The sequence below is a fragment of the Canis aureus genome, chromosome 12, assembly GCF_053574225.1.
Source record: "Canis aureus isolate CA01 chromosome 12, VMU_Caureus_v.1.0, whole genome shotgun sequence".
Lineage (NCBI taxonomy): Eukaryota > Metazoa > Chordata > Mammalia > Carnivora > Canidae > Canis > Canis aureus.
The window spans coordinates 14208508-14231999 of NC_135622.1; the positions used below are offsets into that span (position 1 = coordinate 14208508).

A 23492-nucleotide genomic window follows, 5' to 3' on the forward strand; every position below is an offset into this window, starting at 1 on the left:
ACATGTTACTAAAAACCAGAAGATGGGTTATCCTTGTTATACATAGTGGCAAAAGATGTGTTTGAACTGTGTTCTACAGTTGAGTAGAAAGTAGAACTTGTAAGTCATGAATTTGGATACTTAGCTTAACAAAGCGTTGAAGACGTAGTCTGATTTCTGCTTGCTGCTTACGACAAAATGTGAGAGAAAAGAGATAAATAAAAATTACCAAAAATTAGAGACAAACAAAGAAACAGACTTTTAATTATAGAGAACAAAGCAATGGTTACCAGAGGGGAAGTGAGTAGGAGGATGCGGAAAACAGGTGATGGAGATTAAAGAGTACACTTATCATGATGCAAAAATAGATAAAATGATATAAGAAAAATTATTAAAAATTAAAAGGAGGAAAGAACTGTTAAATAGAAAGAAACCAGTAGTTGATGATTTGGAAGATTCTGGGCCTACTCAGATTGCAAAGGATAGCAAAATTAGGAAATTTACTGTTAGGAAAGTGTGCTTTGGAAAGAAAGCCCAGGGTGTGCCTGGACAACATTTTGCTAAAGCGATTCAGTGTGAGACTTATTGATCCATATTCAACTATGTCAGCAGAAGCCAGAAATAGAGATGGGTTACCCAGGAAAGCTCTATGGATGGTCCTCCTAGCTAATGCTGATGGATCCCTGTGATAAATACAGGAGACCCACATGATTTTTAGGAATGTTGTATCAAGAGACACACTGCCAGCCTGAACCAAGGGGGACAGAGACAGCACGAAGCGAAGGAAGGCTGTTGGACTTCCACCGTTCTAGAAGCAGGAAATTAGCAGACAGAGCTACTCATTTGCAAATGTGCTACCAAGAAGGAAAGGAAAGAATAGCTTCCAAGATAAAGACTCTGGGGCAGAAGTGGAGGCTGTTAGAGATGGCACAGCCTTGGAGAGCAGAGCCATGGGCCTAGAAAGCCATAGATTGTGCCTAGGCCCTGAAGCCTGATGGTATTGGCCTTGCTGGATTTTAGAGCTTCTTGGAATTGGTAACTCCTTTATTCCCTCAATTTATCCTTTTTGGAATGGAAATGTCTATCCTCCACCTGCTCACCATAGTATTTTAGAAATGGATAACTTGTTTTCTTGGTTCACAGATCCATAGACAAGAGAGGAATTCTGCCCCAGGAAATGTCATACCGAGTCTACCCATATTTGATAGAGATGATTTAGATGATGAAATTTGGGACTTTTGAGCTGATGATATTTAGGTAAGAATTTTGACTTAGAAGAAATGCTATAATGGATTGAACATCCAAAAATGTTGGGATGTGTGGGTCTATGTGTTTTGCAAGGGTGACAGATGTGAATTTGGGAAGGTCAAAAGGTGAAATATAGTGGGTTGAATGGTGATCCCTAAAAAGCTATGTCCAGGTCTTAACCTCTACTATCTGTGAATGTGTCCTTATTTAAAACAAAAAAATCTCTCCAGCTGTAACTTAAGTTAAGGATCCTTAAATTAAGGATCTTAAGACAAGATCATTCCTGGATTAAACAGGTGAGCTTTAAATCCAATAGTATGCAGAGAAGTGAAGGTCATGTTAATATAGAGGCAAACATTGGAGCTATGCAAACCACAAGCCAAGGAACCCCTTGGAGTTCTTCCAGAGGCCGGAAGGAGCAAGGAAGAATTCTCTCCTTTAGGCTTTGGAGGGAGCACAGCCCTTCTGACATTTTGATTTTGGAATTCTGGGCTCCAAAAATGTTAGAAAATAAATTTGTTTTTTAGGCCACCAAGTTAGTGGTAGTTTGTTGTGGCAGCCATAGGAAACTAATACAGCTACTGAGATATCACCAAACCATTTTGCAGATAAGGTAAAATAAAGGTTAAAGAACTTAAGTGATTTTCATTCAGAGAAAAAGTATGAAACAGATGGTCTTTGCAACTATTGCTACAAGGCAGAGTAAAAAGATACTGGATTGAAAACTAGAAGCCTAGAGCTCCAGCTCTGGCTTTAGCTGTGTGATTCTGGGCAAGTCCCAACTTCTTGGGCATTAGTTGCCTCACTTTTAAAACTGAGAGTGGGGATGATAAGTACTGGTGCGTATAGTTCAAAACTGGCTGATCAATTGAATCACATGAAAAGCTTCCTTAAAACTACAGATTCTCAGCCCTCACCAAGTTTGGGAATCACAAGGCTAGATGATTACTAAATAAATTCCTTCTAATGCCAAATGTTACATTTATTAGAGATCCCATAGTTTACAGCACTTAAGTATTTGTATAATCTAGACTGTGTATCGTTGTGAACATGGAGGGGCTGAATGTAAAAAGAAGTATCTGGAACCTATTTATTCCAGGTTCCAGGGGCATGGAATTTGGGCCTAAAGTCACCCTTAATATCCTTTGTTCTATATAACCAGTCACTGTCCCTAGGCTGGAAGCACATGTGTGACATGACACAGGCCAATTTAAATAGGTATTGTTCAAAGTGTCTGCATATAAGTGAGTCTTGCCAACACAGATCTGTCACATCTGAGAATAATATTCACAAAATCTTTTCCATCTTTCAGAAGTCACATGGCTTTAAAGAAATAAAATACATCTTCTCTCTTAGAAAAGGCCCAGTTTGACTAAATATGTTGTTTGTTTGTTTTTAAACCTAACTTGGGTTATCTTCTTGGCTCTCCAGATTAATTTTTTTTTTCTTTTCTCCTGAATTTAATCTTTAACTGCAATATCATGGTTGGGAAAATCACATTTGAATTATAGCCGGAATTTAATCATTAAAATTAGTTGACCCTGAATAAATCAAACGTTAGCAGAATGAAAAATCGCTATCAATCTGATCCTTAAGTCAATACCGAAGGAAATGTATTATTCTGATGTTTACCATTTGAGGAATACAGAGTGTTAACAAGGCCTGTTAACACACAAAACCTGAATTACATGTCTGTCAGCTGCCAGAAGATCCTTATGAAGACAGGATTTGTAAATTCTGGAGAATTAGGGAGACCTAAAAAGATCAGTGAGACACTGATGCTTCCTTATCTTGAGAAAGATCAAAGCAAGGAGTGATTTCTTCTCTTCCCTCTGAACCACCCCTTTCTCAATGGCTGGGCTAGTCACCACAACTTCCATAGTCACAAAACGATAGGAGGCTGATGGAGAGGGATCACAGGGTCCCAGACAGTACTCCGATTCCTATAACTCCAGTCTCTTTGAAGACTCTTTGAAGATCTGAAGTTAAGTGGGCACAGAAGTATCTCAATCAGGCAGCTGGGACTCTTCCCACGGTTCTGTGTTAGGTCCTGTAAAAAGGACACCCTCTGGGAACTTCCTTCCTGAGACTTTTCAGGAGGCGGTTGGCTCACTCACTACATTTCACATTTGAAGTCTTTAAGTAGTTTAAAGCGAAGAGCCTATCTGTAGTTAGATTTTTGTATATTCTTAAAACCTAAATGGCCCAGCATTCTTTCAATTGTTTTTTAAATTCTCAGACTCCTAAGGCATAGAAATCAGGGAAACAGAGCTTTCTTTATGGAATGTCAAGCATGAACACCATGGAAACATCTCTAATCTCCTCCATTAGACTGTGAGCTTATCAAGGGCAGCGTTTATGTCTCTTCATCCTAGCATTCCCAGCACTTAGACTAGGGCTTGATACAGAATAAGTGCTCTAGAAATGCTTGTTGAATAAGTGATTTGAGTTAATAATAATAATAGTAGTAGAAGGGTCAGATATCTACAGATTGAGACAATAATTATTTCACTGAAATGTTTAAGCTTGGCTTTTCTTGTTACTGCAGCTATTACTGCTTCCCAAACAACAACCCCCCTCCATTCTGCCACCAACACTTTACGAAAAATTTCAGATGCACATAAAAGTTGAAACAATTTAACAGTGAACACCCCATACCCATCCCCTAAATATTACAATTTACATTTTACTGTCCTTGTTAATCACAATATATTCATCAATTATTCTTTTTTTATGCATTTCAAATCATGCATATCTTTAACTAGCATTTGATATTTATTTACAGATCAATTTTTTCTTTTGAGGTAAAATTTACATACAACGCAATGCACATATCTTAAGTGTACATTTTAGAGGAGCTCTGAAAAATGCACAAATGTGTGATCCAAACCCCTTTTAAGGGAAAATATTTCCATTATTCAGTCCCTACCCCTCAGAGGCAACCACTGTTTTAATTTTTTTCTATGTTAGATTAGTTTGGCTCATTCCATGAATATTGTATAATAGATTGTCACCTATTCTAAAATTTCACAGAAACAACAGCATCAAATCTGTCCTCTTTTGCATAAGATTTCTTTCGGTCCATATGATGTTTTGGAGATGCGTCATGCTGCTATATGTTAGCGGTTTTCATTTTTATCAAAGAATAATATTCCATTCTACAAATATACAACATTTTATCCATTCTCTTACTGATGGACACTTGGGATCTTTCAGTTTTTTACAATTATGAATACAGCCACCATGAACATTCTTTTAAAAGCCTTTTTGTGGACATGTTTTCATCTTGGATAAATACCTAGGATTGGAATTGCTGCATTATAAGTTAAGTACTTGTTTACTTTCACAAGAAACCACCAAACCATTTTCTGAAGTGGTTGTACCATTTTATACTCTCATCAACAATGCGTGAGAGTGCTGGTTGCCCTAATCAGGCCATTTTTGATGGAGCAATTTAGCTGTAGCTAGTGTCACCCCCAGCATGTCACTCTGGGTTCTTTTGCCTTGGAAGAGTAGCAGTGGTTGAATTCTCTCTTCAAGTGTATATATAAAGTTTATATATAATAATAAAGCAGTATTATAGATTACACATCATAGAAATGTATATATATAAAGGAAAGTAAATTCTGTGTACATATCTAAAGGGAATGCTGTGGTCCATGGAGACTATTGGGCTTTCATCAGTATCACAGGGTGAGGTGAGCCTGATTGGGGCATTAAGAAAGAACGGCAATTTACTTCTGAAAATTAAAACTTTGGGACTGGCTTTTGGAAAACAGAAGCATATCCAATTTTGAATATGTGAGGCAACAATTATGAACAGGGAGTCACTAGTAACCACTTTTGTGAAGTTGAAAGAGATTTTTAAAAAATATGTTGCCACATAGATCAAATTCAAAGGTTCCCTTTTCCTGCCCCATGGCCAATGATCTAGACAGTATTTCAAACACCCGGAAAGTGTAATAGAAAAGAATCTTGTACAAAATATGGGCTCCTCAGCAGATTTCAGAAAGGGGAGTGTGGCAAGTGAAAGAAAAAACAAACAAACAAACAAACAAACCAACCAAACAAACCAAAACAAACCAAAAAAAAAACAGGAAAAACATAGACCAAAACCAAAACCAACCCCCACTCTCCCCCAGCCATCCAGATAATTTGATAAGAGAACAGAGAAGATCTTGGCAATTTCCTTGTAATAGCTGCAATTCTTGGTAACTTAATCCTTGGGGGGATGGTGAAGTGAAGATATTCCCACATGCAAGAGCATATTTCAACAGATTGTCAATTAGAGACACTGTCCACCAAAATTGGCTTATTTTCTACGGTGATAATCTATGGAATTTCTTTTCCTTAAATCACTGACTTGGAAATATAAAAGTTATTAAATTTATCCAGTTTAGAGACTACTATAAATAAGTCTGCTTGAGTCTGTATGTGCCTGCATGACATCTGTGATATCCTGAACCACCTCTGTCTGTTCTTCAGAGCGATGGGAAGGTGAATAAAGAGTTTATGTTGACAAGGACTATGAACTAAGCAGCTCCAAACACACTCCCCAGGCTCCCAGAACACAAAGAAAAAAGTAATCACTCCAAATGACCCCCAACTATTTAAAATTTCATACCATCAAGTCAGATGAACCAAAATTGCTACCACCTGTAAAGATTCAAAGCAATACAAAAATCACTAAGAAGATGAAAAAAAAGTGGCAGATGTGCTTGGAGGGAGGGAAAAGGAGCAGAGGAAGAACATGCTTGGAGCACCCCCTCCAGGGAACTGGTGATCATATCAGAGGCTGAGAAGTTCTGCCAGATTGCAAAGTAAACAAACAACATGCCTTATCTATTCTTCTCATACTTGGGATTTTAAGAAAAGTTTGTTCAAACTTATAGATTTTTCAGGGCCATAGAACTGAAGGCTAGGAGGAGTCTGAGTTTGTCTACACCCAAAATCATAGACCTTTAGCTTTAGAAGGGACATTGGGAATCATTTAGTATAATCTGCTACCCAATATGAAACATCCCTTATAAATGTGAATCTGTTTTCTGCTTGCATGGCTCTGGTTATAGGAAATGTAGTCTGCTCCAATTTTTGAGAGCTGTAGCTGTTGACAAGTTTTTCTCTTATATTGAGGCAATCTGCTTCCCTTTAACTTCTAATCATGGGTCCTAGTTAGCGAAACAGCAGTAAGCCTATTCATAGTTCCTACAAGTTGGGTCTTCCTAAGTTTGAAGCTGGATATTGTGGATCTTCTGAATCTCCTCTTTTCCAGGCTGAAATATTCACAGTTCTTTAAACAGGGCTTTCAGGGGCGCCTGGGTGGCTCAGTGGTTGAGTGTCTGCCTTCAGCTCAGGTCATGATCCCAGAGTCCTGGGATCGAGTCCCACATCAGGCTTCCTACAGGGAGCCTACTTCTCCCTCTACCTATGTCTCTGCCTTTCTCTTTGTATCTCTCATGAATAAATACATAAAATCTTTTTAAAAAATAAAAAATAAACAAGGCTTTCAGATCTCTTGATAGCTTGCTTAAATTTTTCTCCTAAATGCACTTTACTAGCATCTTGCTTAATGCAGTGCTCTAGATCAATGCTTCAGGTATGGGCTTATTATCACTGCATACTGCCTCCAACTACAGTTGACAGTAAAGGTTGGGTTACTTGCTCACATTTACTTAAGTAGACAGCAGCAGAGATTGAAATAGGAAATCTATCTCCTGATTCTCAGGTCAATATTCTATTCCTGTATCACACTGAAAATAACCTGTTGGATAGAACAAATAATGTTCTTCAACATGGATAACAAGAGTTTTTGTGATAATAAAAGGAATGAATGGAAAACAATGAGTCTTAGCATTAAGAACTTCCTTCTCCTGGACCAGGTTAATTTCCTTACTGTGATCTTCACTCCTGTCCACAAAGGAAAATGAGATGTGCTTGGAGGCAGCCTCTCTGGGTAAAGGTCTTCAAGGATCTAGTAGCAGAGGATCAAAGCATATGAGTGCCCTTTGGTCTTCATTTAAGAGGTCCAGTAAGGTCCAGACTGGTTTCCTGCAGGTCCCAACTGAAATCCCAAAACTTACTTGTCTAGGCAATAGTATCCCCTGACATTAAAAGCACCTTACAAATAAATCATAAAGAAATTCGGTATGATTAAACATTGGTCTGGGTGGTAGGTGGCAGTGATAGTGATGGTAGTGGGTAGTGGGGTAGTGGGTAGTGGTGGTAGTGGAGCCTTGGCATATAAGCTAAACTCACCTTTTAATCAGAATTTTGAATATCGGGGAGCAGGGCGGGGGGTGGGGGTGAATGGGTGATGGGCACTGAAGGGGGCACTTGACGGGATGAGCACTGGGTGTTATTCTGTATGTTGGTAAATTGAACACCAATAAAAAATAAATTTATTATAAAAATTTTTTTTGAATATCAAAATACATATAGCAAAGGTGTAAAATGAAGTGATGTATATTACCCATGAAGGGGTGGCTAAAGTTTTTTGGGAGCATTGGGCAAAACAGGCATTCTGGTGCTTATCCGTCAGGATCTTTTTATCTTGCATCTTTGCTTTCTTTGTATATTTCCCACCTCCCTCAAGTTCTGAATTCAGCCCTCAAAATACATATGGAATTAATTCAACATATACTTACTGCAAATCAACAAGACAAAAGGCACTGAAAAGTGAAATTCACACACAAAAAGAACAGGCCTGTCTTGAAGTTGCTGGGCAACTAATCTAAAAAAGACAAACACAAGACAATAAACAAACTATGCTGAGATGAGAGAAAATGGATGCACGCAATATAAACATACCTAGACTGAAGCTTTTCTTCTGAAAGTGAATACCAAAGTCGAGGGATAATTGAGAATTGGGACTAATTTACTTTTGTCATCAGATTGAAAATTCCAGGAAATCCTCACAGAAATCCCAGAATAAAAATCCCACATAAACGACCCAGAAACTCTCCTGCCAATGAAATAAACTTGCCCTATGAAATTAAGTGGCCCTCATGTGAGCAGTTCTGTGCAACAGGCTGCCAGAGCAGGTTAACAGGAGGCTGGCAGCCAGTGCCACATGTGGCCTGCATAGCCCTGTGCAAGACTTGGACTCTGATATACCTGAACTTTCCATGACTGATGATGGGCTGCTGGGAAGAGGCTGCTCCATGGTCAGAAGGGACACTCGATCCTTGTTTGTTTGGGAGCGGGGCACTGCTATATTTGGAGTAGAATGTGCAAAGAACAATTGAGATAAGGCCAGGGTAAGCCACATTGTCCTTCCCCTCCTGTCACTGGGTAGACGAGTAAGCAAAAAACTATTATGCTGGACACGAGCCATCCTTATCCCCAAAGCAATGGATTTTATAAGTCAAATAACAAATAGAAACCAAATCTAGGAATGCTGAATTCACTGAGAAATCCAAAAGAGAAATATCAATTGTCAATTCTTTCCCAAAGGGGTTGGAAGGAAAGGCTGAATAAAGCAATTCTATAAAATGCAATCCAAAAGCCCTCATTGTTTACTGCATGGTAAATCATAATGGCAGGAGTGGTCTTATCCTGTTACGCTGGAAAGTGAGCTAGAAAAAGATAAAGTCACAGCCTTCGCCACTAAATAAAGTAAATAAATACTTTATACATACAGCTGAATGCCCAGACAATGCACAGTCTCAACTGCTCTCAGCCACTCTTGCAAAGGGAAATTCTCTCCCTTTCAGATTCTGCTGCAGGCACCACAATAAAGCATTCTGATAGACAGTCATAATGTTAGGGAGATTATGAAGGCAGTTTGCTTAGGACACCACAGAGCTGGCTGATATTTGAATTCTAGGCCTAAGATATTTTATTTCCTTTTTCTGAATTAAGAAGTGGACCTATCCCTCAGTATAAAAAGGAAGGATAGTGTACCAATAAAGAGGAGATGCTGCATGTAATCAACTAAACCATGTTCATCTCTCCTGACTGTAGAGCTGGAAACTGCCATTCTGTCTGTTGAATGGGAACAACATTGTAGACAGGGAGGGGACCCAGAGTCTCTCATTTCTATATTCTGCACTGACATTATCCCCACTCTTCTCTACTCTTCACTGTAAACATATACCTATAATTTCATCGGGGTCATCCCAACAAGTAAAAATCTCATGCGCATCAAGACAAGATTAGATGAGCCAGGAATTCTACTTCTAGGTTTACTTTGAGGTAAAAACTCTCAAGAAAGCATCATAGGCATGCACAATGAAACAAGCATAAGAACGCTCCATGAAATGCTACTTGTAACAATACCAACAAAAAGATGGAAACAATTTAAATGTTCTTCATTAGGAGAAAGGGTAATAAAATCTGGCATATTAATATAATGGAATACCATACAACAATAAAAGGAACAAATTAGATATCATTAATGGCACAGTGAGGTCTTAATTCTATTGGATAAAAAAAATGTTGCAAAAACAGTACATAGTGTGATCTACGTACATAAATTTAGAAAACATTCAGGGTAACATTCTATTATTCATAGGTATTCATATATTGCTTAAAAACCTAAAAAAATGAACTGAAAAAATAACAATTCACATCAAGAATAGGCCTACCTAGAGCCACTGTGGAAACACTATGGGGGTTCCTCAAAAAGTTAAAAATAGAATTATCCTCAGATCCAGTAATGACAATGCTGGATATTTACCCCCCAGATACAAAAGCATTAATTCAAAGGGATACATGCACCCCTATGTTCACTGCAGCATTATTTACAATAGCCAAATTATGGAAGCAGCCCAAGTGCCCACTGATAGATGAATGGATATACATATACAATGAAATATTATTCAGCCATAAAAAAGAATGAAATCTTGCCATTTGCAACAACATGGATGGAGCTAGGGAGTATAATGCTAAGCAAAATAAGTCAGTCAGAGAAAGACAAATACCATATGATTTTACTCACATGGGGAATTTAAGAAACAATAAGCAAAGGAAAAGAGACAGAGAAAGAGATAAACCAAGAAACAGACTCTTAACTATAGGGAACAAGCTGATGGCTACCAGGAGGGAGGGAAAAGGGGGGAATGGGTAAAATAGATGAGTACTTAGTTGCCATTGAGCTAATGTATAGAATTGAGCACTGAGTAATGTATAGAATTGTGGAGTCACTATATTGCACACCTGAAACTAATATAACACTGTGTGTTAACTATACTGGAATTAAAATAAAAAAACAAACAATAAAAAAACAATTTTTTCCCTTTTTAAAGGGAAAAAAATCGGCCTGGGTATAAAATATACTCCAGTGTTTTGCTTCTTTTGTTTTCATGTAATTCTTTTTATATTTCTTCTTGCCAAAGAAGAAAACAGTCAAAAAATGTTGAATTTTCAAGTCTGGAGAGTAGAAATACAGTATTTGTTATATTTAAATTTCTCAAAAAACATGATCTCAAAGGGGCCAATCACTTGGTCATATTTACTCTGAACTATGGAAAATTATATCTATTGGATGTTAGACATTTTAAAATAAGTAAAGACTTAGCCGTGCTTAACGTGTCCTCTGAAACTTAAAGGCAGAGAATTGATGGCTATGTGAGTGAACATTCAGTACTTCAGACATGAGCCCGCCGCTCAGCTATGGTGGTACCCCACGAGGTCACTAGAGAGCAGAGGCAGAAGAGACCAAACATGACTGAGTAGCTCCAGCATCAGACAGATCTGAGTTCAACTCCTGAATCAGCTACTTCATGTGAGTTTGGTTAAGCTGCTTAACCTATTTGAGCACCAGTTTCCTCAGCTATAACACAGATATAATTCTTATCTCACAGTCTTTGGAAAATTACTTGAGATAATGTGTGGCTACCCTGCTTAGATTTTGCCCAGCACAGAGGAGATGCTCAGATGGGCACAGCAAATCAAAAGGATGAGGGAGTATTTATGGAAGGCTTCTAAAAGTGAACCATCCTTTTGTTAATTCCATATACATGATGAAATGAGACATGCCTCTCATTAGAGTGGGGAATATGAAGAGGTGAACAACTACAGGATGTGAGGTGGTGACCGGGGACAAGAAGCCTTCTTTATGTGCCCCAAACAGCCATGCCTTCCCATCATCACTGAGAATCACTGTTCTAGTTCAGCAGAACCAAAGCCTGGGTATTTCAGGCTCCTAGAACTGCAGAGTAGTGTAGCTGGTAGCAACTCTAGATCACTGCTCCCTCTGGGAACCTGGCTTCCAGAGATCACAGAAACGTGAGGCTTCCTGTTGACAGCAGCTGAAACCCCTGGGTAGACAAAACCCTGGGGCACCAGAAGGTGAGGGTGGCTGCTACTCGGTCTAAGCAGTCTGGAAGCACTATGCATGGTCTCAGGGGACTCCACCTGTAGTAACAGGCTCTAGGAATCCCAAATGAAGGCTGACACATAGTCCTAAGGTATCTGTCTACTCCAAGTCCCACCTCCTTCGAAAGAGAGACAGTGCTATGTGTATCTTGCTTCCAAAGAGCAATAAGGGGGCAAAACAAAAGATTACAAAAATGAACTCTTCGGACATATTAAATCACAAACTCTGAAGAAGATACCTCGGGTGGAGTCCATGTGCATGCCCATTCTCCCTCCACTTTCTCACCCACACTATCCTGAACACATCCCAGGTTGCTGTTGAAAACATAAAACTGCTTTCCTTAGCCATTTGTTTCTCAACATTTTCTGTCAACTAATCTAACTTTATTCAGAAAAGCATCAGTACCAGATACCTTATTTTCCTACAGTTATTAGGAAGTTATTAATCTTCAAAAATCACGATGATCAGAAAATGAGTAAAACTAACTTTCCTTTGTATTGAGCCTCACCTAAATGGCCCCTTCCCCAGACAAATAGGTGGCAGGGCAATACCAGGCTCATTTAAAAGTTTCTTTCTGAAATTTAAACCTCTGCTGTCTTAATCTTCCTTATGTGCATGGGAACAGTCTAGAAGGAAGAAATCAGCAACCAAAACAATGTTCTCTAGCAGTTCCCAAGTACAAAATCGCTCCAGATTTTCCTCTCAGTCCAGAGACAGTGCCTATCATTTTAGCAGCCAGGTGCTTTGACATGTTTCCTATTACGTTCAGAAAATGAGGAAACAGATGGTGGGAGGGATTAAGTGACATGATTGAGGCCAAGAATAAGGGTTTTAAAACTCTCCCTCTTTTATTTCTTGGGAGATATTCTTTCTGCATTCTGGTCTGCATTCTCTCAAGACTTTAAATTAAGTAGGCAAAGAGCATGGTGAATGCTCTGTCTACTCGGGAGTAACAGTTAAAATCCCAGCCTCTTGAGTATCTCACTTGTCACTGAATCCTTGAGTGAATCTGCCTACATGAATCAGTATCTTCTGAGGGAGTGTCTGGGTTAGTCAAATGAGGATTTTCACAACAGAAAGATCTACTGAAGGAGGGGGTGAAGGAAGCAGGGGGAGGGGAGACACAGAGACAGAGAGAGACACAGAAAGAGACAGGGAGAGGAGAGATTAGAAGAGGAAGGGAGGTGAGAGAAGAAGGGAGGGAGGAATAAAAGAGGAAGGAAACAGCAGGGGAAGGAGGTTAAGGACACTCTATCCTTCCATTTTTTGGGGAAAAAAACCCTGGTGATATTGGTGCTAATATGATGTAAAGTGGTCTGTGTACCTGTGAGGAAAAGCTTCAGTTTTTATCTTGATAAATACTTCTGGGTTTGCACATATACCACAACAGATTATAGTTCAAGATCAAAACTGCACCTGCAGTTCACAATGACCTATTTTTTGCCCCAGTCCCCCAAAGTTGCTCTGTAGCAAAGCCAAGTCAAAACAATGCTCAAAAAAAAAAAAAAAAAAAAAAAGCTGCAAGTTCCTGGCAATTTCCCTTCCTTCCACATGCTGCCAAGGTCACCTAGAGGTGAGGCTGAACTCTCCATTTGGCCTTTTTTTTTTTTTTTTCATTTTCCTCCCCCTTTCCCCTCCCGCTACTTAACGTACATACTGATATGGTTTATAGCCTGTACCTCAATAGCATTATCGCCCTGGATTTTTATCAGATCTGGGGTCAGGGGAAGCAGGAAAGGAGATTGGCTGTGGTTCTGGGTGTGGCAAGGTCCTGTTGCCTTATCAGGGAGGTAAGAAAGTGAATCTACCTGGTATGCTTCTGGCTGTGAAGTGCAGGGAGGTGAGCCAAGGTGCCAGGGGGTCACTAGGAGTTCACTTTGGATGAGGGCCCAGTGTTTGTAGAACTTAGCTCATCAACCTTTCTAATTTGCAAAGATGTATTTCCTGTTGGGTTTCTTCCTCTCTGTCATCTAGGCAAAAGAATCCAGTACGCATGCAGCTTGTTTGGTGTGTACAGGAAACATCCCTTTCCTGAATTAAGTCCAATTACGGTAATTCATTCAGAAAATCCTTGGGATCACTGGCGCAAGTTAAACTGCCCAGGGTGGATGAGAGGGGTGGTTAGCCAGGAGACTATGTGTCAAAGATCCCTGGGTGCTTTCCTCACCACTGCATTGACCTGTACCTGAACCTACCCGATGTCATCTTGCAAACTACATAACCTTGGTGTGCCTTGTTTGACTCTCCAATAAAATGGCGGTCCTCATTTATTTATTCCTAAACTGATTCTATTACCTGCTTAGAGAGTCCTGGAGAGTAGAACGACTGAGTCTCAGTGACAGAGAGAGAAACATAGAATCAAATTTCAAGAGTCTGTGCTCAGGACTTTGGGGCCGAGGGCTGGCTGATAGAAAAGCCCTGTGGCTGGCCCTGAAGAGAATGTTAGTGTTCTTTTATGCTAATTTTGGATAGAATTGGCCATTGGGTGGGTCTTACTACAGAATAATTACAAAGCAGGTGGGAATACTGACTAATTCCGATTAAGATCCTGGCTGAAAATATTACAAAATGCTAAGGAAAAGTGTTCATTTTCTGAGACTGATACTGTTTTAAAAAGAAGGTAAAAGATGAGACCAAAGATTCTACTTTTCTAGTTACAGCCAAATTATCCTTACACCCATCTGACTACTTTGGAATCCAGGTGTGATCAACAATACCAATCAATAATCATCCACTCAAACTAGAAAACTTTCTCAAGTCAAAGTACCCATGGTCAAGACACACGTCGAGAGACTGGATTCTCTGCTGAAATACGAAGAGGGTGTATACACAAGTCCCCTTAGCTAGAAGTTCATTTATCAACATGAAAGCAGGACATCTATAGACAGAAAGTAATTTACAGGCATCTCTCTCACTGGAAATCATTTGGCTTTCTTTTAATTCTATTTTTTTTAAAGTTTATATGTTCATTCATTCACTCAACAAACATTTTTGAACAGGGAGTATGTGCCAGGAACTGAGAGAAGGATATAAAAATTAGTAAGACAACAGCCTATCTTTAGTTCACAGCTAGTAGAGGAGACATATAGGAAAATACAGTATGGTATGATACACTATAATAGAGTTTTGTATAAGGTGTTAAGGAGGTGCAGAGGGCTGGCCAGTTCCTGCCTGAGAAAGTCCGACAAAGTTTCCCAGAAGAGGAAGACCTGAGTCTTAAAAGTTGAGTAAATGTTTGCCATAGGAGTAAGTGCCTAGCTAAAAGGAAGAAACTTTGTATGCAATGTTCATTGCATGGCAACAAATTTTGTGTGGGTATACCAAAAGAATGGTAGAAGAGGCAGCTGGAAAGGCAGGTAGGGTTTGGCCTGAGAAGGCACTTAAAGCAAGAGTGGGTTTTTGTTTTTTTTTTTTCCCTTCTCTGGAGGTGGACAGATCCTAAAGAGTTGTATGCAGAAGTCCAACAATCAATCAAATTTTCAGTTTAGAAAGTTTGGCAGCAATTACAGGGGGAAGAGGAGCTTACCATAAAAAACAGAAGGGATATTGAGACAAGTGTGCAAAATAACTACAATAAAGGTTTTGTTAAGTGCTGACATTAATGTGGGTACTTGTGTGAGTCTTGTCATATATCTGCCACCACTGTGAGTGCTATAGAAAATCAAAGAGTTCAGAGATTGGGATGTAATAGTGAGGGAAGCTTCATGAAGAAGGTAGGAAGGAACTAAGAAACCACTGAGGCTCAGGTAGGGTGAGCATCCCAGAATGCAGAATCAGCACAAATAAAATGTGATGCTTCTAACTGCAGGCTAGAAGCATGAAGTACCCATGAAATGGACAAGACCTATCAGATAAATGGGGAAACAAGAGAAATAAAATTATCTGAGGCCCAGATGTTAAGGCAGATAGATCAAGTTATGCACAAGTCCATCCAAATCTGCACAGCATCTCAAAGCGGAACTAGGCAGTCAATATCTGTGGACCCCAAGCCTCCATGATCATGTGTGTAATAAGGGTTTCACCAATTTTTAAGTTTGTGCATTTGACTGAGGTGAAGCACACTGGACAAATACAAAACATATTCTTTCAAAAAGACATAGATTCTTCTAGTCTGTTAGCAATGTTGAACTTTAATCACCAACCAAGTGAAATGACATTAACTTGAGATAAACATGCCTCACTGGTTAGTACCTTGTGAAGTTTTCTCTTCATTTAAGAGTTGTACAAGAATTACAAGAGTATTCAATAGGCTATGACTAAAAGAGGAGTTGGCAAAGCCAAGAGTATTTGTATTTGTGTCCTAGCTGAAACCTCTTCTGAGATAGGAAAACCTCAGTGTTAAGTATACATCTAATGCTTACACTAAGCAGAGATGTGAACAATTAGATCATTCCAATCCTATGAATGGAATATTTCCACCTAGTAATAAAGCCCATTTTGGATTATTATTCTTTGTTTATTAAACCAACAAGAGCACTCATTCTAGCTGGCCTGTCACAAGCACAAAGTGAACTAAATGGTTTGTTTAGTCTAACGATAGATGCTCTCTGCCAAACAAGGAGGATCTCGAAATAAAACATGACTTTACCATGGAATGATGTTATATAATTAGAGGGATGTGATGTAAAGATGGAGGCAACAGAATGATGCATTTCTTTTTTATTCAGCATGACATGAGATGAAATGGATTTCTTGCCAGGTTAAAGCACAAGGTGTGACAAGGTGTATGTAGCTCAAGACTGACTCTGGCCATAAATCAATTGTTGATGGTATTCCTTTAACCTAGTACATACTTGATAACTGCAGCACCATAATACAGTTCTGTTGATGACATAAGACAGTAAGCCACACACTGACTTTAAGATAACATTTCATGGACAACAAAGAGTTAAAGTTTACCTCAGACCCATTTACTCTACACAATAAATGACCCCATCAATCCCTCCTAGTCATTAACAATGCTAAGTTACTGCTGAATGATTTTGCCTACCCCATTTTGAATGGTTCCAGAAAGTTGTCCAGTCCATGTGTCAACAGACCACTTGGGAGTTCAAGCAACACTCCATAGCTCTCAGTTGGTAATTATAATGTTTTCCTAAATATGCAGCTGATATGTGGTTTGTAAATTTGCAAGAATCTTCCCAGGCCATTATCAGGTCTGGTAACCTCTCAGCACCTCAGGAATCAATTCACAAAGTGGGCAAGTAGAGTCATTTCCCTCAGCAGTTGTAACAAATTTTATGCTTCACATAGACATGGATGGTCAAAACCCATTTTTATTTTCTGATTAGTGCTGCTCAATTAATCCTCAACTCTCTTACAATCGACACTAAAAGAGACATAATCTTCCTTCTAAAACTACACTTGGCCCCGGACATATCCTGATTTCACCTGTTCAGGTCTCTGGGTATTCAATAAAGCAAGTTCAGCCGCTGTGCCAAGAGGCCACACAGAGTTCAAGGTAACACCTCACAGCCATCAGCAGGTTAATTATAATTTCATTTTCAAACACACCGACTGCATGCTTGTTTCAACTCCAAATGACCTTACCTGCTTAATTTTTTTTTTTTTTTTTTTTTGGGCCTACATGGAGTAAATTTCTGTCAGCAAAGCTGAAAGGCCACTCAGAGTTCATAGTAACAATTCATATTTTTAACAGGTTGCCCAGACCTAAATCCTCACCTTCCAACATTCCAGAGAGAGCACTTAGTAGCTATGAAGAAAGTAGGGCACGGGGGATGCGAAAGAGAAGTGGGGAGGAAAGGGAAGGAGAAGCCATGGCTCCTGGTTTCTGGAGTTTTGAAAGGTTCAGTGCCAACGGCTATCTTAGTGAGCTGACTGGCTTGTGGGGAAGGCCCTGTACTTTTGGGGTGGAGCCTTTACGGGAGTTTCTAGATACTTACTTGATGACTGCATCATTGCCAGAAGCAAAACTGGCTCGAAAGCAGTCTTGTGTTGCATTCTGAAGTGATCAAAATGGTGGAAGCTTGATGCTTCACTGAAGACGACTGGGGCTAATGCTGGCTTCCTTCCTACTGCTTTCTCAGTGGGTAGGGACAGAAAACAAGTTCTCAAAGGGGTAGATGCTCTCTGCAGACAAGGGCTCCTTCTCATATCGATTAGGCTGAAAGAGCCTGGGGAACATCAATGAGAGGAGTCACTTCAGATGTGATTTTTCTCATCCCCTGCTGCCTCTGTCGTATCACATGCCAGAATGACACGTTTTGTGGGAATGTTCTGTAGGGCCAACTGACCCATTTTCCCACTCAAACACCAAATCAAAACATGTGTCCCCAAAGCTTTTGCTCAGAAATGCTTTCTGGATAACTCATCATTCATCCTGTATGGAAATCTCATCTTCCATTTCACAGAGCTTAGCTGTTTTTTGTTTGTTTTAAATTTTTTATTTATTTTTTTCCCTAAACTGTGTACATGACTCAACTGCTCATGGTATTATTCATGTTGTGAGCAACTTGAAGGGACCAAAAATAAGTACAGACCCCATTGACATATTTCGTTCTTGGCAATTTATTCCCCTTGAAACAATTATTAGTTGCATGGGACTTTGTCTCAAGTTGCTTAAGAAAACTCGGCACTCGGGTTATCACCTGGCTTGAGCTGCATCTACTTTCTTACAGCCTGATCTGCCTTGTCGAGATGCTTTTGAATGTCCAAATGAACGGACAATTTCTATAATGTTAACTCATTCCCTCTACAGAGGTTCCCTGTCTTGGCAAACAAGTGGGTAGAGCCTAACAACCATTTCACTCTCAAAAATGTGACCACAGTCAATCTCAATACTGCTTTTCAAATGAGGGAGGTAATTTCTGGTTGCTGCAGGACCACAAAGCATTTAGTTGAGTGTTCTACCATAAAGCCTGAATGTTTCATTATTGTTGCATAATCCAGTGATTTAAATTTTTTAATTGCAGAGCTGGTTGTCTTTCCCCAAGTGAATCTTAGGAAGAAGCCCAGTATATAAAACATGTGATATCAAAGCCATTTAGGCAAATTTAGGCTAATCATCCAGGGACCTATCAGCTCAGCCCTTCTACCTCCCCCATTCCACTGACTTCTACCACCACAGCATAGAATCATACCCAAGGGGGCTCAATGGAACCACTAGCTGCCACATGACACAGCTTAAAAGCTACTAAAACATGGATGTTGGCAGTAATTAGAAAGTAGATATTTGTAAGTGGCAAATCATCTCCCCAAACTTAATTGACTCAGAACTATGTGAACATGTCAGAAAACCTTTTTTTCCCCATTAAATTATCATCTGTGAAAGGCAGAAGCTTTGACTCATTTATATATACTCCCCACAATACCCAGGTCATACTAAATGTTCAATAAATGCTACATTATACCACCTTGCCTCAGACTGGAAAAAATTACTTTCTGTGCAAAACATGTCATTTTAAGGAGGGCAGTAAAGTTATCTTCCTCCTCCCTTACTCTGCATTCATCCAGAAATCTCTAGTTATCATAGTGATTGCAAGAGACTGGTCATCATCAGATTCTCTTCATCACAGAAACATACCACCTGACCTTCAAACAAGGTGACAACCTGTATGTACCTCAACTTTCCTAATGAGAAATGTGGAATGACAATTGAAAGTTGAGGCCTAAAAAAAAAAAAAAAAAAAAAAAAAAAAAAGAAAGTTGAGGCCTTGAAGAAAACTGATTTGTTTTCAACTTCCCCATTTATAAACAGCAAAAATTGAACTGATCATTTCCCTTGTCTGGCATTCCAAAGAAGGTGGTGAGTGTTCAACCAAGGCAAATAAGTCATTTGAAACCTGCTTTTCATTTTAGAGGGATTGTTCCTTCTCAGTCAACAAGCAACCACGTATCTATTGACACCCTTGAGTCCAAAAATGAACATGAACCTGATCAGAACACTGGAGCCCAAGTTTAGGATTGCTACTTCATAGCAGAACGACACTGCTTAAGAATACCTTGAGTATCTTTTCCTTATTACTGTAAGTGGAATAATAATTGGTATCTCACAAGATTATTTGTAAGATAAAATGATAATACTCATGGAAATATCTGGTGTTCCTGGTGAATATATTATTCAGGATCCTGTGTGGGATCCCAGGAATAGAAAGGGTCAAAGAAGAGATACAAAAGAAATGTACTGGAATTTTGTACATCAATTTCCATAAGGTGAATATGCAGGCAGTTTGTGTTTTTTTTTTTTTTTTTAAGATTTTATTTATTCATGAGAGACACACAGAGAAAGGCAGAGACATAGGTAGAGGGAGAAGCAGACTTCCCTGTGGGGACCCTGATTCGGGACTCAATCCTAGGACGCTGGGGATCACACCCTGAGCCAAAGGCAGACACTCAACCACTGAGCCACCCAGGTGCCCCAGCAGTTCGTATTTTAATGTCCGTTGTGCTCAGGGATACCAGCTTAGCTGTAGTGAATCAAAGTTGTGGGATGGTAAGGGAGGAACCTAGGGCTCTGGGTTTGTTCCTAAGCAAGCCTCAGGATATATCAAATTGATCTAGATTCAGAACCCTACGAAGATTAAAGGCAGAACAGAAGCCACATTCCATCTGTGGAACAATCATACTAATGGTTATTCTATGACATGAAAAGGGTTTTCATTTCAATCACCGTATCTTTTCCATCACTCTCTTTCTCTTTCCCTCTTTTATACCTGAAATCAGGGCTGAACTGGAGCTAGAACAGAGACTGGATATTCTCAGAAGTGTAGAATACTATGGTCATAGACCACTTACCAGTGTTAAGATCTGTTTCTTTAGGTAATTATACCTCTGCCAAACTTTCTGGAGTTATATAGTTATATTTTAGATTCCCCTTGGGGAAAATTTGACCAGCCCTTAAGATTAGAATCAAAATACCTAGGGTAAAGGATCAGATGGCTTAGAAAATTTGGACCTTGGTCCATATGAAAATTGTATAAAGGGCCCAAATGTTAAAGAATTGCTTTTTGTATGTGTTAAAATAGAATTCTGAGCTGGAGGCCATTTTTTTATTCCTCTCAAAGTTATGATAACAAAGGAACTTCTGATTTGCTTCTCCTTTTTGGATCAACATTGGTGAACTAGCAAAATAAGTACAATTTTTCTAAAGCTAATGAGTCATTTAGAAACGGATGACTGACATTGTCATCAGCAATAACCTGCTTAACTGAACCAAATAATGCTTCCTAAAAATACATTTTTCATTTGTCTCACAGCAAGCATGCACTGAGTACTTCATCTGTGTAGGCTCTTAGTCATAACAACCTCTGGTCTTCATTAATCTCTTCCTATTATTCTGCTTCTATTTTGCCATTTTCTCCTTTTTGTACCTTTTTTAATGGCATTATAACAAAGCATTTTATTTATGAGATCGATTCAAATAGCATATTCTGACATTCCTTCCTGTAGTTTTATTTCCCTGTTTCATCTTCATATTCTTTCTGGGGATTCTCTCTCCATTGCCTGTATCACCTCTGACTCCTTCACATATTAATTCAGATATGTTTCAACTATGGTAACTCACTATTTTTTCTCCTCCTTTTCACATTCCTTATGCTTTTAAGCCTTTTTTTTTTTTTTTAGTAAAGTGTTCTGAGATAAAACAGATGTTTGAATTAAAAATAAATGACCATTTCCCATGCACCAAATATGGGTATAAAAGTCCGTGATAATGTGGAAAAAATCACTGTAAGTTAAAATGAAACGTATCTTCAGATTTCTAATCCAGACATGGTTGGGATTCCGTGAGGCTTCAAAACATTAAAGGTGGTAATGGCATCAGTAAGAATTTCTATTGTAAATCAATACAGGTTTTTGGTTATGATGAGTAACTTGCAGTAGACCAACACTTCTGCCAAGAATAACTAGAAAAGCCAGAGGAATGCCTGGGTGGCTCAGTGGTTGAGCTTCTGCCTTCGGCTCAAGGCGTGGATCTTGGGATCCAGGATCGAGTTCCACATCAGGCTCCTTGCAGGAAGCCTGCTTCTCCCTCTGCCTGTGTCTCTGCCTCTCTCTTTGTCTCTCATGAATAAATAAATAAAATCTTAAAAAAAAAAAAAAAAAAGAAAAGCCAGAAACAAAATTAAAAAAAAAAAAAAAAAAAAGCTGCTTGAAGGCACTATATTGTTGTTGAGACATCCAGGATTTGAGAAGACAAGATCTGGGAGAAAAGAGAAGTTCTTTGGGATAAACCCAAAATTCTGCATACCAGATTCTTGGTGTTGGGAGAGAGGCAAGGAAGCTGGGAGAATTTTTGGCAAACTCACAGTGCTAGAGAGAAAAGAATGGAGTTTGGTGTTACCAAGGGAGAAAAAATTTAAGTAATCAAGATTACAGAGAGAAGACAGAGACAGAAAAAGCAAGCCTACTGGGGCATGTGCTGATACTAAACCATAGCAGGCAGCCGGCTGAGAAACCAAGCAGAAAATGGCTGAAAAGTAGAGCAGAGTTTTCTGCAGAATCTTGGTAATGAGAAAACAAAAATTAAGAGTTCACCTCTTAGCTAGGAGGGTCCTTACTAAAATGCCCTGGGCCCTTACTTGGAACACACTGAGGAATACCTACAAAAATGAAAAAAGTATACATGGAACCTTATATAAATTGCATCCCAGTCTGCACAATTCCTGAATGGACAGCACTGATGTCCCCCTCACTCTAATACCTGCTCAAGGATAAGATCAATCTCTGGAGGCAAATATCATTATCCAAAAAATTTTCATGCACAATGGCTGGGATTCAATAAAAATACAGACTTGCCAAGAATGGGAAAGAGAAAAACACAACAGAAACAGTTCTACTGGTGAACAAAATCAGAAATAAACTTTAAAGTAACTGTGACTAATATGTATAATAAAATAGAAGACAAAATGCAGAATTTCACCTCACAATTGACAAATGAAAAAAAGAGAAAATTCTAGCACTGGAAAATATAATATCTAAATTTAGAACACAGAAGGTAGGTTTAAGAACAGATTGCACACTGCTGAAGACAGCATTAGTAAATTGAAATACTGGTAAGTGCAAAATATCCAGACTGAAGCAAATATCTAGATTGAACCAAAAAGATAAAACATGTGAGACATAGTAAAAAGATCCAAAATATTTATGGTTAGAGTCTCAAAGAGGAGGAGCTAGAGAATGAAGGAAATGAAAATTTGAAGATATAATGGCACCAAATTTTTTAAACTGATGAATGATATCAAGTCTCAGATTCAAAAGGAATTTTAAATTCCATGGAGGAAAAACACAAAGAAAACCATGTCAAGGCATATTAGAGGAAAACTGTCAAAACCAAAGACAGATGTTCAATGGACCAGCAATAAGACTGACACCTGACTACACCAAGAAAAATGATGAAAATCAGAAAACAGTAGAACTACATACTGACACACTTAAAGAAAGTAACTGGCAACTTACAATTCAATACCCAATGAAAATGTCCATCAGGAATGAAGGTGAAAAATAAAAAGACACTCCAAGATAAACAAAAGTTAATTGACTATCAGCAGACCAACACTAAAAGGAATATTAAAAAGAAACAAAAGAGTAAATATGTAGATACATATTTACATATAGCATTACCATCATCATCATCATAATTGTGTTCCTTTGGATTTAGAATACTTGTGAAGTTAAAATATGATAGCAATAATTAAAAGGTTCTAGCATTTTTGTGGGACTTGTTAAATTATTCTAGACTCTAATGAGTTAATGATGTTTGTTGCAGAGTTTAGGGCAATCACTAAAAGAAATACCAAACAATGAAAGATATGTTTGTTATACAGCCTAAAAACCAAACTAATAGATAAAAAAGTAGATAATAAAATACAATGAATTTTTAGAAGGGAAGAAATAAGGAAGAGAAAAAAAAACAAAGAGAGGGCAAAATACAAAAACAAGAAGTAGGATGACATATATAAATCCCAATATATCAGTAATTAATTTAAAT

The 23492-nt window shown here is 38.7% G+C and overlaps 1 protein-coding gene across 8 annotated transcripts in view; it reads right to left on the reverse strand.

Annotated features, from left to right (window-relative positions):
* Nucleotides 1-23492, reverse strand: part of EXOC6B (exocyst complex component 6B) — a 612331-nt gene that overhangs the window by 84930 nt on the left and 503909 nt on the right. The window contains exon 21 of one of the 8 annotated variants that reach the window (XM_077842881.1): nt 7895-7957. The exons of the other annotated variants lie outside the window; for them this stretch is intronic. Coding sequence (XP_077699007.1) covers nt 7910-7957 — 48 coding nt within the window. The 3' untranslated portion in view covers nt 7895-7909. Of the gene's footprint in view, nt 1-7894; nt 7958-23492 lie in introns of those variants that run through there. 8 annotated transcript variants of the gene reach the window in all.